The 18,335-nt window shown below is 45.2% G+C and overlaps 1 protein-coding gene and 1 pseudogene across 1 annotated transcript in view; both read right to left on the bottom strand.

The window, feature by feature from the left end:
- The window catches only part of PTPN21 (protein tyrosine phosphatase, non-receptor type 21), a 116,192-nt gene that overhangs the window by 13,391 nt on the left and 84,466 nt on the right, over positions 1-18,335 (bottom strand). Inside the window, exons 10-12 of the mRNA XM_006839588.1 lie at positions 12,725-12,785; positions 11,853-11,937; positions 1,773-3,232 (exon numbers count right to left, since the gene is read on the bottom strand). Coding sequence (XP_006839651.1) covers positions 1,773-3,232; positions 11,853-11,937; positions 12,725-12,785 — 1,606 coding nt within the window. The remainder of the gene's footprint in view (positions 1-1,772; positions 3,233-11,852; positions 11,938-12,724; positions 12,786-18,335) is intronic.
- LOC102814285 lies at positions 7,824-8,627 on the bottom strand (annotated as a pseudogene).

The raw sequence follows: 18,335 nt of genomic DNA, 5'->3' as shown, positions 1-18,335 counted from the left end.
AGGTCAGCAGTTCAAACCCACTAGCTGCTCTGGGGTTGAAATATGTGACAGGCAGCTTCCAGAAAGATGACAAACTTCTGTAAAGATCACAGTCTATTCTGCCCTAGCGGGTTGCTGAGTCTGAACCGACTCGGTGACAGCAAATTTGGGTTTGGTTCATTCCCAGTTGAGGAGCCCTGGGAGGTGCAAAGGTTAAGCATAGAACTACTAGTCTAATGGTTCACTTCTGAGGTGGGACATGCCCCCTTGAAAAGACATGCAGACCAACTCAGAATGGCTAGAAGAACCGAAGAGACTTCTTTAAAGAACAGCAAAAAAAAAAATGCAAACTGTGTTTGGCTGTTAGAATATCAAGCAAGCCGTTTTCCTTGGAGCCATGAAGGAAACCCACGAGCATACTAGTACGCTCGCTGGTGACCGCCTGGTCTACTTGTGAATGGAAGTGTGGGAAATGCCACAATGAAGACCTGGGCTGAGTTTGGCCATGTTCCATTGACACCCGTTGACCTTGAGATGAAAGAGAGAGGAGAGGAAGAAGAAACGCTGGCTAGTCTGAAGTTGAAGTTCGACATGAACTTCGAGCCCTTGAACACTGATTTAACCACTGGGGACTAGAGCTAGAGAGTGAAGTGGCCTGCTGATGGGAAAGGGGGGTAGAGGCAAGAGAATGCAAGAACTCCCAAACTTGCAGATAGTACCCATTTAACCTAGCTTAACTTGACCAGATGAAGACAAAGAAGTTCAACACAGGAAGCAAGCATAAATTGCTATAATTTGATGAACTAGACCTTTGCTTATGGAGGTAGTTGCTCAAAATTCCAACTGAATGGAAGGATTCTTCATATCAAGGAACAAGCTTGTCTCCTCAGGGCACTGGGTTGATAGGGACGGACAACTGAGACATTGACTATCAAAAATGGGGGGAGGGGCTATAAAGGCATGAAGTGGCTGGCTTACAAGCTTTCATGAGTGTGCTTAGTGTCAGAACGAGGGGGTAAAGTATAATCCCCAATGAACCGTTTTCCTCTTTTCCAGATGGGCCTGGCGAAAGGGGATGGGGGAGGATGGTGACAGGATTTTATGACTCAGTTTATGTGAGTAACTGTTGGTGTTAGCAGGATTAATTGTGATTGTCACACTGTAATTGCAGACAATGTGTAATTAAAAGGTGGGAATAGCTAATGTTCCACTTCAGGAACAGAGGACACGAGAACCATCAAGAGGGAAGAGCATGAATGGAGCGTGAGATCCACACCAGAAAAGGGGCAATGGCAGAGGCAATAGCATGGAGAGGCAGAGCAGCTAAGGACTCTAGGCCCATGGACTGAGAAAAGCTGTGGGCCTGCGGGCAGAAGGCTGGCTTACCAAATGTGCCCTTTGGACATTTAAATGAATAATTTTTGTTTTGTATGTGTACATTTAATAAAAAGGGGGGAACTTGAGATAAATACTGTTAGCTGATGGTACATGGAGGTCATTGTAAATCAGTGCAATCAATGAAACCAAGTATGATTTGTTGATAATAAAATTGGTGATCTGCCCTATAAACCTTCACTCAATTCACAATTAAAAACTTGAAAAATAAATTTTAAAAAAAGATGGGTGGTTCAAACCTACCCAGAGGCACCTTGGAAGACAGACCAGGTGATCTACCACCGAAAGGAGCAGTTCTACCCTGCAGCCCTGGGGTTGCCATGAGTGGGATCCAACAATAAGTACGTTCCTAGCTGCCTATGGAGGCCCCCACAGAGAGAACCACCCTGAACGCTTACCCCCAAAGGCGGCAGGCCCTCCACAATGTTCTTCTTTCCTGAGAGGAGGTCGGACATGGGCCTTTTCTTCAGAGAATCCCTCCTGGCTCGGAACCTCCCCGACGTGGTGAGGTCAGACTCTGACATAGACGGCGTCAGCAGCCCGTCTCTCCTGGGTCGCTGGGCTTCAACCATCACGTGGCCGGGACTGACGTCCCTCAGCCTCTTCTCAGTCTCTGGGACATGGGACTTGGGCTCAAGAATATGCAGAGGACCGGCCACAGGAGGGACCGAGCTGCAGGAATAGCTGGGTTGTGGTTCTTGGGAGTAAAGGCCCATGACAGCTGGAAGAGGCCGGGGCTCGTGCACACATGGGGAGAGAATGGCAGCAGTTTTGTTTTCCTCTTCAAATTCCTCTTCTTCCTCACTGCTGTGGATTAGCATGGTGGCATCAGAGAGAGATTTTTTATGACCATACCGCAGGCTCTCCTGCTCGTCATTCTCTTCTGGTTTTGTCCTTTCCATGAACACGTTGGGCTGGGAGCCTGTGGAGAGCGCCCGCGGTGCCACATCGGCTGCCGAGGCGGACATGGTTCTCTCTTTCAGCCTCATGCCTTCGAAGCTGTGAGTCAAGCCGGCGATCTCGATGCTATTTCTCTTCTGCAGCTGAGCGTGCCGGGCCAAGGTGAGAGGCTCACTGACCTCCTGGAGAGAATGCGCCACCGGCAGGCTGTCCTCCTGGAACGTCTGCACCGAGTGATGGACGCGCCTGGTGATGAGGTCCGGATTGCTGCTGCTTATGTAGAGGTGGCGGGACAGGTCCGGGGTGCTGTTGGCAGGCCTGGGGTACTGGTAAGGAGGCGGGGGACGATACACCTGGGTTTTCATGATGTTTGGAGCGGGGTAGTCCTGGGCTTGGAGCTGCACGTTGGTGAGCTCGGGCACGCTGATGGCCCCCACCACCGGCCGCCTCTCTGCAGGGTAGGGGTAGGGAGACTGGCTGTGGAAGCTATAGTTCCAGTTGAAAGGGTAGTGGGCCGACTGGGGAGAGGTGAAATGCGCATGCGCCCGGATTTCCGGCTGGCTGTAGACCAGGGCGTCGGGCCTGCTGTAAGCATAGGAGCTGCCAATGTTGAGGCTGCGCAGGGAGTGGCTGGGCCTCTCTGCACGCAGTGTCCCGCTGCTGAGCTGCTTCATCACAGTCTCGTAATCGGGGGTGGGGCGGTACGAAGGGGGAACCAGGGCGCTGTGCCGATGTGAAGGCACGTAGTCGGGTCTCATGACGTCACTCCCAGTAATACTGGGGTTGGAGGACATAGGAGAGGGCTGCAGGTAGGGCTGGGGGCTGTTTAAAGAGTTCGTGCTGTGTGCGCTGTAGACACTGCCGTTCCGGAGGCGACCAGTGAGCTCGATCTGGGCTCTGTCCAGACTGGTCTGAGAGTGGCAATAGTACCCATTATGGTTGGTCACAAAGAGATTATCTGGAAGAGAAAAAAATGATTTTTAAAAAATATATTTGAAAATGGAATCTTAAAAATGTATTAAATTAGACATTGAGCTAGGCACTGAACCATTGTGACATACAACATGGCTTATTAAAAAAAACCCAGAGGGAATAAAAGCAAATCCTGTTGAATGATGATACATGGAGGAAATTGTAATCATTGCAATGAAACAATGGTGTAAAGCTGATGTTCTCCTATTACTCAGTTCACAATATAAATAAATAAATCAGAAAAAAAATACAACGTATGTATAAAAATTTTAAAAGAAGGCATTTGCAATGAATAAAATCATTGGTCTTGCAAACTTCTAAAAAAATAATAAATCTATGTGGGACTTTGGGTCCTAGAGTCTCCACTTTTCCATCTGTAGAGCAGGACTCTGCTCTCATGGTGCTAGGCAGGATTCAGCACCAAGAGCCATGGGATCTCAGTTCTGACTGACAGGGCACCTGGGTAGGGTTTCTGAGGCGTTACATCTTGCGGAAGCAGAAGGCCTCATCTTTCTCCCGCAGAGTGGTTGGGGGCTCCAACTGCAGGCCAATATGGAGAGTAGAATTCATTCAAACAACTGCATACAAATATTTATAAGCAACTTTATTCATTAGCTCCCCAAACTCGGAAGCAACTAAAATGTGCTTCAATATGAACAAATAAACAGTGGTCCACATCCACACAACCAAGTATTAGTGCACTGACCAATAGTATTTGTATTAGTCCACTAACAAAGAAATGAGCAAACGAGCCGTAAGAGACAAGGTGGAGACCTCAGTGCATGCTGCCAGGGTGAAAGGTCATACTATGACTCCGACCACAGAAGAGTCTGGGAAATGCAATCTGGAGGAATACAATGGTTGCCAGGGTTCCAGGAGGAAGGAGAGGAGGAACAGGTAGAACACAGGGATCTTCAGGGTAATGAAGCTACTCTGTATAGTACTATAAAGGTAGATACGTGACATTATACATCTGTCAAAATCCAAGGACCATACAAAACAAAGAGCTGTTGTTATGTGCCATGGAATCGGTTCCGACCCATAGTGACCCTGCTGCATAGGGTTTCCGAGGAGCAACTGGTGAGCTTGAACTGCCAATGTTCAAATCGCCCTTGCAGTCCAATTGTATAATCTATGGACTTTAGCTGACAGTAAGTCATCAACTGTAAAAAACTTACCACACGAATGCAAATATTTCTAATGCGGAACAGGGATTCTAGGGAGGGCGAATGGGAGCTCTATTTTCTGTTGAATTTTACTATAAACCTAAAACTGCTCTTTAAAAAAAAAAAAATTAATTTTTTAAAAGTACAATTGTATCACAAAATACTGAGTTTTATTCATGATAAACATGCTTTAATGGAGATGTCTGTGCAGCATGGGACGTGAGAGACGACAGCAGGTACTGAGTGAATAAAGAGCTCACGCTGCTTCCGCTTCCTGGGCTAGCTGACCTCCTGAGCCGTGGCATCCTGGTTCTGCTGGTCCTTAGACACCAGGTCGTTCATGTTGCTCTCGGCCTCGGTGAACTCCATCTCGTCCATGCCCTCGCCCGTGTACCAGTGCAGGAAGGCCTTGTGCTGGAACATGACCGTACACTGCTCCGAGATGCACTTGAGCAGCTACTGGATGAAGGTGGCTGACTTTTTTAGCCCCCAGGGCGGGAGGTCACAGACAGCAGTTTTCACGTTGTTGGGGATCCACTCGACAAAATGTTATGCACATTGAGCAGTTATCTTCTCATCCACCTCCTTCATGGACATGCAACCCCAGAAGACGGAAACTACTGTCAGGTAGCGGCCATGGTGGAGGTCACAGGGTGCCATCATGTTCTTGGCATGGAGCATCTGCTAGGTGAGCTCGGGGACCATCCGGGCCTGATACTGCTGACTGCCCCGGCTGGTCAGTGGGGCGAAGCTGGGCATGAAGAAGTGCAGATAGGGGAAGGGCACCATGTTTACAGCCAGTTTCCACAGGTCACCATTGAGCTGGCCTGGGAAGCGCAGGCAGGTGGTAACCCTACTCATAGCAGCTGACCCCAAGTGGTTCAGGTCCCCGTAGGGGGTATGGTCAGCTTGAAAGTCATAGATGTCATAGAGGGCCTCGTTGTCAATGCAGCAGTGTTCTCCACCAGCTGGTGGGCTGAGAGGGAGGTATTGTATAGCTCCACCACCGTGTCTGACACCTTGGACGTAGGTACCACACTGAACGTGTTCATGACTCTCGGTACTCCTCTCAGATCTTGCTGATGAGAAGGGTGCCCATCCATCCTAGACCCAGTCTCCCCACCAGGGAAGCCCTGCAGGCAATCACAGCTCTTGGCTTCCTTCCACACCATCTCCAGCACCAAGGTAACCAGCTCTGCACCTTCAGTGTAGTGCCCCTTGACCCAGTTGTTTGCAGCACTGCTCTGACCGAAAACGAAATTGTTGGGTCAGAAGATTTGCCCAAAAGGCCCTGAGCAACAGAGTCCATGGTGCCCGGTTCCAGGTCTACCAGCACCACGTGGGGGGCATACTTGCCACCGGCGGCCTCACCAGAATACACACTGATCCGCTCCAGCTGCAGGTCACTGTCACCACAGTAGGTGCTGGTGGGGTCAATGCCATGCTTGTTGCTGATCACCTCCCAGAACCTGGCACTGATCAGATTTCCACATTGCCCGGCCTGCAGGTACCTGATTTCTCTCATGGAGGTGGTGGCAGTGCGGGCAGCAGGGTGAAAACAGGAGCCAAGGGCATACACGCAGACTCAAAATACTGTATTTTGAAGAAAGTCAAATCCGTGTGTTTTATCAGGAAGATGAAATGAGCTTTCTGGAACGATATTGGGGGCGTCAGGCCACTGACTCCACAATGTTTCTTTCCCTGGATAGGGATGTGGCCCTGTTGACATCTGCAAACACTTCCTTCAGGAGAATTCTGGATATTGCACGAGCAGGCTCATCCAGAGTGGCCTAAGAGCTGTGACGGATGAAAGGAGGGTGGGGCAGCAGGATCTGAGCTCTGGTGTACAGCGTCTCCAGCACGGGCTCTGCTAGTCTCGTCGTGGCTCCGTGTGTGGGCCTGTCAAAGACTGTCAGAAGGGGCGTGTTCCAGCCCATGTGCAGCTCAGCTGGAAGGAGGGCGAGTCCTGACACTTTCTTTTTTTTTTTTTAACTTTAAAAAATGTTTATTTGTATTAATTGGGTGGAATGGTACAAGAAAGCAAAGAAACTTATGCATTTGGGTCCTTATTTCTCTGCTATTCACATTAGTTTGGTAAAAGATGATTGAATAACATTAAGTAGAATGGAGGAAAGATACAAATATATCCAGGGTAGCCATATCCTTTAATCCAATAAAGGATGAATTGAAATCACTGGCCTAATTCATATTTATGTGACAGCCCAAAGAAAAGGTGTTCCCTTTAACTGCTCTGGGCCTGTGAAAAAAGGGAGTGGACAACATTTATGTTATAAGACAGCAATCTTTTACTGAAACATTTATGTGTCTGTGTGTACCTGTGCATGGAGAAATTAATCTCTTGTTCATAAATTAGGATAAGCCAAACCAGTATTATTTACAAAAATGAACCTCTTCTTTGCTTTATCACCAGGTTCACAGGACTAAATTTTAAACCAGCCTCAGTCTAGCTTTTAAACTCTTCCTCCCATCAAATGCCTAGTAACCCTTATAGGGTAGGGAGCAGCCTTTTGGCAGAAATATTTATCATTCACCAGGAATATGGAATCACAGGTGAACTATGACAGCAAAAAGGTTAAATCATTCCAAACAATTCCTATCTGCTGTCCAAAAGCATGCTTTGTCTAATTTTCCCTTTCTATACAGACAGTTAGGAGAGGGACCCCATGGAGTAATGTTAATTAAATTAACCTCTTCAAAAAGTGAACAAAATGGCTTAGTGTATATAAGGATGAACTGCTCTAGAAGACCCCACCAGATAATGAAGTGAACTTTAAGTCCAGCTTAGTAACATGTACCCCAAGCTCAAATAGATCCTTTTCATTTAATCCGAATCACATAGGCAATTTTTACTTTACAGTTAAATACAGTGCCAACATTTTTCAAAGCAGATAGAGAATAGGCTTCTAAGAAATTCAAATCCAAATATTAAATACTAAAAATTGTTGACTTATTTATACAGTTTCTGACAGACTCCAATATGCAGGGCACCAAAATGTAATTCTATTTAGTTGCTAATAAAAAGGTAAATCTTGGTATGCACATAAAAGACAATATTAGGAGACTATAGTGTCACCTGTGAAAACAAGAGCATCTAGAATGGATTCTTCAGTATACACTTGGGACAAAGGGCAATAAAAATACAAGAGAAAGCAAAATCCATATATGTTAATTCCTAATTTGAGAAATCCATAAGATGTATACATAAATTGATAAATACTGTCTCCACAGGTCACTAATTCCAAGGACTAGTTAGTAGTTAGTTTCTTACTAAATTATTACAGGACAGTCCGGTGTCAGCTCGTTTCCTGTGATCAGTTTGTTCTAGCAAGACTCCAACAAGCCCTTGCCCTGGAAAGCAGCTGAGCGGAAGGAGGCTCTGGGGCACTCACGTCATTTATTAGCTATCCAGATAATAAATCCCACGACTAAAAGAACCACTGACAGCACAAGCACCAGGATCCAGAGCTTCTTGCGAGATTTTTTCTGATAGTAAGCAGCACGCTGTAACTGATCAGTGGTTCTTTCAACATGCACCTCTGAGCTTTCCACATTGGCTTCTATGCTATCAATCAGATCACCTTGGTCATGGATCATCACAGCCAAAACTTTAAATATCTGGTTGACATCCAAAATGTCAGCCTCCAGCTGCCAAATTGCTGTTTCTCTTTCTTTAATAAGTTCCAAATCCTGCTCAGTGATGGCTACTTCATCCTCCTGGCTTTGCATCTGGTTCCAGTCTTCATGGCTGTCAAATGAGACCAGCTGTTCTTCTCTTTGCCTCTCCTCTGCAGATAGGCGAGATCCAGCTCTGGCTCTGGCAATACTCTCCTTTTCCTTTTCAGATACCTTTCTCTGCATAACCTGGAAACTGTTTAAGGCTGCAGAGAAATCATTCATGAGGCGTTCCTTCTGAAGTTTCTGCTGGCGCTGTTCTGAAGTAGATAAGGGAAGGGGCAAGGACCCTAACTCCTTCAGCAATTCATTTGTTTCCTTGGCAAGCTGATTTGTAGAGTGTTGTAACTGTTGCAGATTTTCCTGTAGTTTGCTTGAGTTCTGTTTAGTTCCTAGTTGGCTCATCAAATTCTTTATCTGAGCAGTGGCTTGGCTGATCCGTTGGATGTTGCCACTGCATGTCTGGATGATGCTGTTGAAGTCCCGGAGCTAAGGCCCTGCGGGCCCTGGGTTCTGGTACATGACCGAAGGACATGACAAGGAGCTGAAACCTGTTCGTGCTGCACTGAGCTCCGACCAGAAGCAGCTGCCCGAGTCCTGACACTTTCGCAGAAATCAGCATCAAGTACGTCAGGGAAGAGCGCCTTTGCAAAGCAGTCTTTTTGTGACCCAAGAGCAGCGTGATGGCTTCAGAGACTATCAAAGGGAGAGGCCTCAACAGCCACCTAGAGAAACAGCCCTCAGAGTGCCGCATGGTGATTCCCCACCTCTGGAACATTCTGTGAGCACTTCCGCTGTTCCCAGCCACCATGCCTCAGGAGCTCAGGAAACTGGAATCCTACCCGCCTCCCTGGTCTCTGCCTCCAGGCTCCTCCCTGCACCCCACAACCAGCCAATCGTGAGAAGCCTGGTAGATGTAAAAGTCCATCCTAACACACAGATGACTTCATTACAGGCACACACAGTATCAGCACAAAAATGAGCACACCTCCAGGAAAGGGAAAGAGCTGCATGCCACCAGAATGGCAGGGAGAAAGGGCTACACCCAGATCCGGCTGGATGGGTGGGGACAGGGAGGCACAGACCATGGGTGGCCTCATAGACAACATGGTGCCTGAGAGGTCATGAGGGCCCGATGGCTGGGGGTGACTTGACTTCAGGAAGTACACAAGATTATACCTCCTCACCATGATGTTGCACAGCCACGTGACAGAACGGACAAGCAGTGAGCAGAGTGATAGGGCCAGTGCCGTGTTCAGGCTCTGCCCCTGCCACCCAACCAACCCCATTCCCGGTGGGAGAGTCCCAGCCCGAGCCTCTGCGGAAGCATTCCTGTCAGCACCTTGAGCTGTCGTAAGCCACTGAGAGGTCAGCCTCTTCTCGCCTACCCTGAAATCAACGGTCTGTGAACGGGAGGTGCAGGGGACAAGAGCATTCTGGGAGAGGAAGCAGCCTGGGCTCTCAGAGAGCAGGTTCAGCTCCAGAAGCAGGTAGCTAGGGAGGAGAAAGGGAACAGCAGGGAGCGAGGTGGGAAAGTAGACAAGGGAAGACCCACTTAGTGGAGACTCTGGAACAGCAGGCCAAGCAATGACACCAACCAGGCTGTGTCAGGGCGGTTCGCCTGCAAAAGGGGAGACCGAAGATCCCCGGTCATGGGGTCATGGACTGCGACAGCTGGTGAGAGGTTATAAAAGAGTAGGAAGAAGGGCAGGAATGGATCACAGCAGAAGGATGGGAGAAAGTCGTCAGCAAGATCTATTACAGGAAGAAAGGAAAAGAGACAATAGGGTTTGTAACTGACTGAACACTGAGGGGGAGCAAAATTACATGCAGTTTAGAATCCAAATAACCAGGAGAGAGACTTCATAGTAAAATGAAGGAACATGGGAATGACAGGTTTATGGGATCGAGAAATAAGGTCAGATTCATTATTTATCTGAATTCTCACCAAGTCTGAATTCTGGTAGCATGTACTAGGTACCCCCACATGTCAGGAATTCTGTCCAGAGCTGGACATGCAATAAATAGCTCCTTATTGGTCACACCCACCCGACCAGACCACTGGGAATGTGGGGCCGCAGCACTGGAGTGAGGATGGAGATGGAAACCACGGATATGGCGGGCAGCCCCGTCGAGAGCTGACTCATGGATGAGATTACTAAGGTAGCTTGCCAAAGGAGGGAAACCGGCCACAGGCAGTGAAGGGCCTGGGTGGTCAGGGAAAGGTGTAGAGCCAGAAAGGGAGGGAGGACCCCAAGTACCGGAATGAGATCGTCAAGGAAACAATGCCTGGATTGGGGGCTGGGGGCCCGCGGCTGAGGTGCTGAGAGCGGGCATCTACAGCAGAGCAGCCTGGAGAATTACCTCCTGGTCATCAATAAGTTAAAGCAGCACCTCGAGATGATTCGCAGAAGAGGGTGATAGACGAAAGGAAAAAGAATTCGAATTCTAGCATGAAGACAGAGAAGAGCAGAACAACCAGGATGTTTGGACACTGAAGGTAAAGAACAATGAATGAATAGCAGAGAGCGACTAAGCTTGGTCTGGGGGAGGAAGGGGCTGGGGTTACTAGTCCAAGCAGGGACTCACTGCATGGACATTCTCATCACTGCACTTAACACCTGGGTCATAGACGCATTCACAGCTCACCTTCCAGCCTCCCACGCCCCACTGCCTCACAATGTGCTGTGGTACGTTAGCCTCTGCTCTCCACACACCCCAAAACCAGGAGCAGCAATCCTAATCAAGTGCCTGTCCAGTGCCCCAACCATCTCTCCAAGCCCACTTCACCGTCCTCTAGAAAGCTCATCTCAGTGCCCCAGCATGGAAAGTGTCTCTTCTGCACTGAAGGCACAGCAATCGCTTGCTCTCAAACCAATTGTGCTCTCTGTGCATTCAAGTTATTTGTGTTCTTGTCTTATCCCCAACTAAGACTCTGCTTCTTAAGATGTGGAATTACTCATCAGCATAAATCTCCTTGGCCTTTAGTTGCTGTTGTTGTTAAATGCTGTCGAGTTGGTTCCGACTCATAGCGACCCTGTGTAGGGTTTCCAAGGAGCAGCTTGGTGGAGCTGAATTGCTGACCCTGTGGTTCACAGTCCAATGCTGATCCTACAGCGCCACACCAAGAGTCCTGGCCTTTAGTAGAGCCTTGTATACAGAGTGGAGAGTAAATGTCTGTTCAGCAAATGCCTAGGATTCAGCAACAGAGGTTGCTTCCTTGACTGGTCACTTGAAAACTGAAGAAATAAAACGTGGAATCCTTTACCATGAAAAGGTCTCAGGCCAAGAAAAAAAAATTAAATCAACGCTGGAATGCCCTGTGTCAGAAAACAAGGACACACTCAAAGGCTAATGATGCAGTGCTAGATAGATAGCTCCCGTTGATCAAATGTGGGATTATCTCAATGTCAGATTTGATACCGCATATTTTCTACACACATCCAAGAAACTGAATCTAATGGCTTCTAGAATCTAGGATGGCTAAAATCAACGACAACAATCTTGAGTGTAACTTCAGCCAGGAACTATCCTGGCTTCAATATCTCTAAATTTTCGTAGATTTATTAATTGTTGTTATTAAGTGTCGTCAAGTCAGTTCTGACCCTTAGTGACCCTGTCTAGTGTTTCCGAGGAACGGATTGTAAGCTTGTACCACCGACCTTGCAGTTCACACCAACTCTGCAGACCAGCGCATGAGCCCACCGCACCCCACCAAGACTCCGTTTCAGAGACAGTGTACTTTACCTTGGGAAGAAGTATAGGGTTCTGTATAATGTCCATTATAATGCAGCTGAGGAGGGGGCGGCATCACATATGGCTGCGGCTTAGGCTAAGAAATGGAAAGTTGGAGACAGAGTTAGAACACAACATCGCACCACACAAAAGCACCATGTAATTAATATACATAAAGTAATTCTTGGTTGGCTTCTTTCTCTCCGTTAGAAAGCTCCTAAAGGGATTAAGCACATTGACACACCAAGATGCTACAGTCCTTAGAGATTACAGAACCCTCAATACCAGTGCCCTAAATCACCCTTCTAATGTGGAACTGGCATCTCTCCTGCAGGCCACCTCTCAGCCAGACAAAAAACTGGCCTATAAAAGAAACACCCCTACCCTGGGAGGGATGTGCTCCTTAGAACAGGCAGCATTTTCATCTTCAATGCTGAATGGCAATGCCAAGCCCGACACACAAGGACACTAGGTGACAAAGCACAACGCTCTACACGTCCAAAAACATTTGAGAACAAAAAGACTAGGCACCAATTTCCCCAATGATTATGTAAAACAGCTGAACATGTACGGCTCATGTTTCATATACTTAATCTTATTATACCATGTCACATGTTATTTTAAATATCTACTAAGGATTACACTTGGCTAAACAGTCAAAAGAAGAATATTTTCAATAGTAGGCTGGACCTAATATTTACGTATATGCAATAGAATAATATAAGTGATAGACTGGATCTATAGAACATAATTTCTTTGCTTAAAAAAAATGATCAAATACCAGTTCCAATTCAAAATTAAAACTATTAAAAGAATGTTTTATGAAGAAAAGTATCATCATTAGAAGAAAAATTGAGCATTCATACTTTTTCCTTCTTTCTTACCAGAGACATCCTTGAAGAAGACCGCCTCCTAATTGGGTTCACCGTGACGGCCTGAGTTTGCCTATAAAATAAAAGATGTCTTTGAGAAGAGCCCATTATGCAACCATACAATCTTCTTAACGCTACCAAAAAAAAAAATGTTTGAAAAAGGGAAAACTCTTTTAAACAGAAAATGCATAACCAATCAATTATGATGAAAATGAAACAAAGGAGATTCTCAGTCCTTGCTCAGGGCATTGGCCTTTTGCTCCAGCTCTGGCCTGAGCCCACAGTCTGGGGTCTGAGCCTCTTTCTGGAGCATGGACGATCAGCATCTCCACAGGGGTCACCAGGAGGGTCCTTCACACCCCACCACTGGACTGCTCATTACCCAAAGCCAGCAAATCAAGTCTGACTCACAACGAATCCACAGGACACAGTAGAACTGTCCACAGGGCCTCTAAGGCTTTAAGTCTTTACGGAAGCATACTGCTACATTTTCCTCCTATGGAGCAGCTGGTGGGTTCGAATTGCCAACCTTTTGATTAGCAGCCAAGTGCATTATCTACTGAAGGGTGGCCATTTGCAGTGGGGAACCCAAAACACAATGCTAGATCACCCACAAAATCATCCCAGGGGAAGTAGAATTCCATGCAAATACACCTTTTCCCGTGGCCGAGGTGGCACTGAACGTCTGTCTCCATCAACTGCCCTGAGGATGACCACCAAGTATCAGCCAAAAGTCTGAAGCAACAGACACTGCCTTTAATCAAAAGACTAAAATATAGTGAGGAAGTTTATCATTTGAGTAACTCAGAACCTGTATTTCCACTACAGAATTAATTTAGGAAAAGCAATCAAATAGAAAATTTGGTTCCGTGAGCCTGTGGTAAAACCACTCTGATATTTCTTTGTAAGAATCTTCTGATTAGCTTCCAACATTAATTTCTGAAAAAGTAATGTATCAGAGGAAACGTCCGTATGCAACCCAGACAGAGTGACAAAACCCCGAACTGCCTTCCCACCCTAAGCAATGATAAAAACTAGGAGGGAAAAAACAACTGTTTTCAGGCACTGGAAATCAAGCAGCACAGAACAGTGACCCCCAAGAAAGCAGAAATAAGTGAGGGGAGCTGTACAATGGCATTTGATCACTTCCTGAGGAGAGTGTCCAGTCTGTGAAGAGGGGAAACTCACCCACTCAATAAACGCTGCCTGAGTCCTGCCTACAAAAGCTTAAAAACCAAGTGTCAGAATGTTCAAACTACATCCAAGGAATTTCATCACAAGCCAAAACAAAACTAAAATTATTTAAAGGAATACAAGAATACTTGATAAATAAGGTAGAATTCACAATGTCTAGAATCCCATAAAACATAATCAAGCATAGAAAGAAGTAGGAAAATAAAAAAGGACAAAACTCAATTAAAATCAATCAAGAAATGACATGGGCAATAGAAGTAGTAGACAAGGACATATAAAAACAAACAGTACAATTATACTCAACAGAACATAAATATGTTAAGGAGAGGCATGAAGATTTAAAAATAACCAAAAAAAACATAAAGAGATGAGAAATACAATTTCTGCTATGAAAACTATACAGATATAATTAACAGATTAGACAGTATAGAAGAAAATATCAGTAAAAGTAAGGACATGATCATAGAAATTATACAAAATGATGCAGAGAAATAAATGAGAGAAAAATGAACAGGTCATTAGTTAGCTGTAGAAACACTTCAGGTTCCCTCTGCTGTTAGGTACCATTTAGTTGGTTCCATCTCATAGTGACCCAATATACAACAGAGCAAAACACTGTCCAGTCCTGTGCTATCCTCACAGTTTTTGCTGTGCTTGATCCCATTACTACTGTTGACACTGTGCCAATCCATCTCACTAGGGGTCTTCCTCTTTGTCGCTGACCCTCCACTTTACTAAACATAATGTCTTTCTTCAGGGACTGGTCCCTCCTGATAATATTCTTACTTCCAAGGCACATTCTAGCTGTATCTTTCAAGACATATTTGTTAATTCTTCTGACAGTCCATGGTACTTTCGATATTCTTCTCCAACACTATAATTCAAATACATCAATTCTTCTACGGTGTTCCTTATTCATTGCCCAACTTGCATATGAGGCAATTTAAAACATCATGGCTTGGGTCAAATGCACCTTAGTCCTCAAGCTGCATCTTTGCTCTTGAATACTTCAAAGAAGTCTTGTGTAGCAGATTTATCTAGGGCAAAATGTCATTTGATTTCTTGACTACTGCTTCCATGAGTGTTAATTGTGGATCCAAGCAAAGTGAAGTCTTTGACAAACTTCAATCTTTTCTTCATTTATCATGATGTTATTCATTGGTCCAGTTATGAAGATTTTTGTTTTCTTTACACTGAGGTGCCATTCCTACTGAAGGCTGTGGTCTTTGATCTTCATAATTGAGTATTTCAAGTCCTTTTCACTTTCAACAAACAAGACTGTATTATCATAGGTTGTTAATGAGTCTTCCTCAAATCCTGATGTGATGTTCTTCTTCATATAATCTAACTTCTTGGATTATTCACTCAATACACAAATTGAATAAATCTAGAAAAAAAATACAGCCCATGCACATACCTTTCTGGATTTTAAACTGTTCAGTATCCCCTTCTTCTGTTGTAAATGACTGCCTCTTGTTCTATAAACAAGTTGCTTATGAGCACAAACAAGTTATTAAGGAATACCGGTTCTTCATAATAGTATGCATAGCTTGTCACAATCCACATAGCACACATAAACATGATTCTGGTATTCTCTGATTTCAGACAAGATCCAGTTGATGACTGCAATGATGTCCCTATTTCCAGGTCCTCTTCTGAATTCAGCTTGAGTTTCTAGCAGTTCCTTGTTGATGTACTATTGCACCCGTCTCTGAATTATTCAGCATAATTTTACTTGCATCTGATATTAATGATACTATTTGATGATTTCCACATTCCATGGAGTCACCTCTCTTTGAAATAGGTACACATATGGATCTCTCCCAATCACCTGGCCAGGAAGTTGTCTTCCAAAATAGATGAGTGAGTGCCTCCAGTGCTCACTTCAATTTCTCTTCTGTCCATTCCCAGAGCCTTGGTTTTTGGGTATTCCTTCAGTGCAGCTTGGACTTCTTCCAACATTCCTTGATCAGATGCTACCTCTTGAAATGGCTGAACATTGAGCATTGCTTTTGGTACAGTGACTCTGTATATTCTTTCCATGTTTTTTTAAAAGTTTTTATTGTGAATTGAATGATTATATGGAAGAACATCAGTTTTACACTCATCATTTCATTGCAATGATTATCTCCATCCAGTATCATTCAACAGTATTTGCTTCTATTCCCTTTGTTTTTTTCTTTTTCTTGGGGTTGGGGGATGGAAACAAAAACACTCAGGAATATACAATCATTTAAACAACCAAAAGGCACATTCTGCAGGCCTGCCTCCTGGCCACCAGCACTTGGCTGCCAGCACACAGCCTTTCTCTTTCCATGAGTCTAGAGTCCTCAACTGCTCTATTTCTCCACGCCCTCGTCTCTGTCCCCATCTTTAGTGTCGCAGCTTCTCTAGACAGGTCCCACATTCTGCTCGTGCTCTTTTCCCTTGTCCCTACATCTTCTTTTGACACTTTTCTGCATCATTCAATATTTTGCCCATGGATTCCTCCCATAATGCAATTCAAGGCTTGAATTTTCCCTTCAGTTCATTCAGCTTGATAAAAGCTAAGTACGATCTTCCATTTTGGTTTCCTAACTCCAAGTCTTTGCATATTTCATTGTTATATTTGACTTTATCTTCTCAAATTGCTCTTTAAAATTATCTGTTCAGCACTTACACTTTCTCATTTCTTTTATTTGCTTTAGCAACTCTATGCTGGAAAGCAAGTTTCAGAGTCTTTTCTCACATCCATTTTGGTCTTTTACTTTTTGTGTCTTCTTAATGACCTTTGGCTTTCTTCCTGTTTGATGCTCTTCATGTCATCCCACAACTCTTCTGGTCTTCGGTCTTTAGTGTTAATGCATCAAATCTGTTCTCCAGGTGATTTCTCAATGCAGGTGGGATATATTCAAGATCTTATTTTGGCTCTTGTGGACTTGTTTTCATTTTCTTAGCTTCAGCCTGAACTTGCATATGAGTAATGGATGGGGTCTGTTCCACAGTCTGTGATGGCTGATGATGTGGAGCTTTTCCACGTTCTCTTCCCATAGATGTAGTCAGTTTAAATTCTGGGAATTCCATCTGATGAGGTCCACGAGCACAACAGCCTTTTACATTGTTTAAAAAAGGCATCTGCAGACTTCCAATAAGATAGCTGACTAGGCAGACACATTACCTGGACCACTGACAACGAAGATACGAGAGACCAGGTAAAACAGACACAGATGAAAATCCTGGAACCGGGCCCAACCTTCAGAAGAAAGGTTACAGAAGTGCATTGAGTGTTTTCTGGAAGGAGAAGCAGTGCAGGGATGGCAAGAAAGAGAGACCAACTGGTGAATGGCCAGCCAGACTCCGTATGACCATCCTCAACCTTTGTGAGCAGCTTTGGCAACAGAAAGTGGCCTGGCAGAGCAGAGTCACAAAGGCGACTGGAGAGGAGTGATTCCTTCTTTTCCCTGACACTCCCCTGGAAGCCACAGGTGTGGGCAGCTCCCACCCTCATCTACCCCACACACACAGTCCCTGCTCTCTGAGAGTGGGGGCAGTCTGCACTGCTTTGGTGTGCCATTTTGGTGCCTGAATTCAGGTGGACTCGGCTTTGAACCTGCAGAACCCTCAGAGTCACCAGACCAGCATTTAACCACTCACCTTGCCCCCAGGTGCCCTGTGGTCCTAACAGACACACGCACTAGCTCCATCAAAAGTCTCCTATCAAGGGCCTCCATGAACTACTTCCAGATTGACTGCCAATGAACACAGATAACAACAAGGCCAACAGGAACTGCATCCAGGGCCAGGAACACCGCTGTCAAATTGCTCCTTCACCCACCTTGTAAGCTCCTTGGCTGGCAGAAGCCACCCCCCTCCCAAATTTTCTCCTTTCCAGGCCCAACAGCTACACTGTTGGATTTTATCTTTCTTTTGGTTTTTGATTTGGAGTTTGCTTTTTCTCCTTTTGCTGTTTCACTGTCTTTGTCTATTCTTTCTCCTCCTTCTTCTCTTTCCATTTTCTTAAATTTTATCATCTCTCCACTTCTGTTTTTCCTTTTCTTCTGTGTCTCATATCCCCTCTTCTTCCTCTTCCCTTTTGATCTTTACTTCTCTGTACTCGTTCTCTTTTCATCTCTCCTCTCTGATTTGTTTCTGTAGCTTCCATTTTCCTGCCCCTCTTTCCTGTCTTTATTCATAAGTGTGTTTTCCATTCTTTTCCTTCATTTACTCTCATTTCTCTCTCCTATAATTCCATTTTCCTGCCCCTCTTTCCTGTCTTTATTCATAAGTGCGTTTCCATTCTTTTCCTTCATTTACTCTCATTTCTCTCTCCTATAATTCCATTTTCCTGCCCCTCTTTCCTGTCTTTATTCCTAAGTATGTTTTCCATTCTTTTCCTTCATTTACTCTCATTTCTCTCTCTTATAATTCCATTTCCCTCTTTTGTCTTTAT

Source organism: Chrysochloris asiatica, unplaced genomic scaffold (genome assembly GCF_000296735.1).
Source record: "Chrysochloris asiatica unplaced genomic scaffold, ChrAsi1.0 scaffold00025, whole genome shotgun sequence".
NCBI lineage: Eukaryota > Metazoa > Chordata > Mammalia > Afrosoricida > Chrysochloridae > Chrysochloris > Chrysochloris asiatica.
Note: the sequence above shows the minus strand (reverse complement) of the source record. Positions and strands in the feature narration are given on the sequence as shown.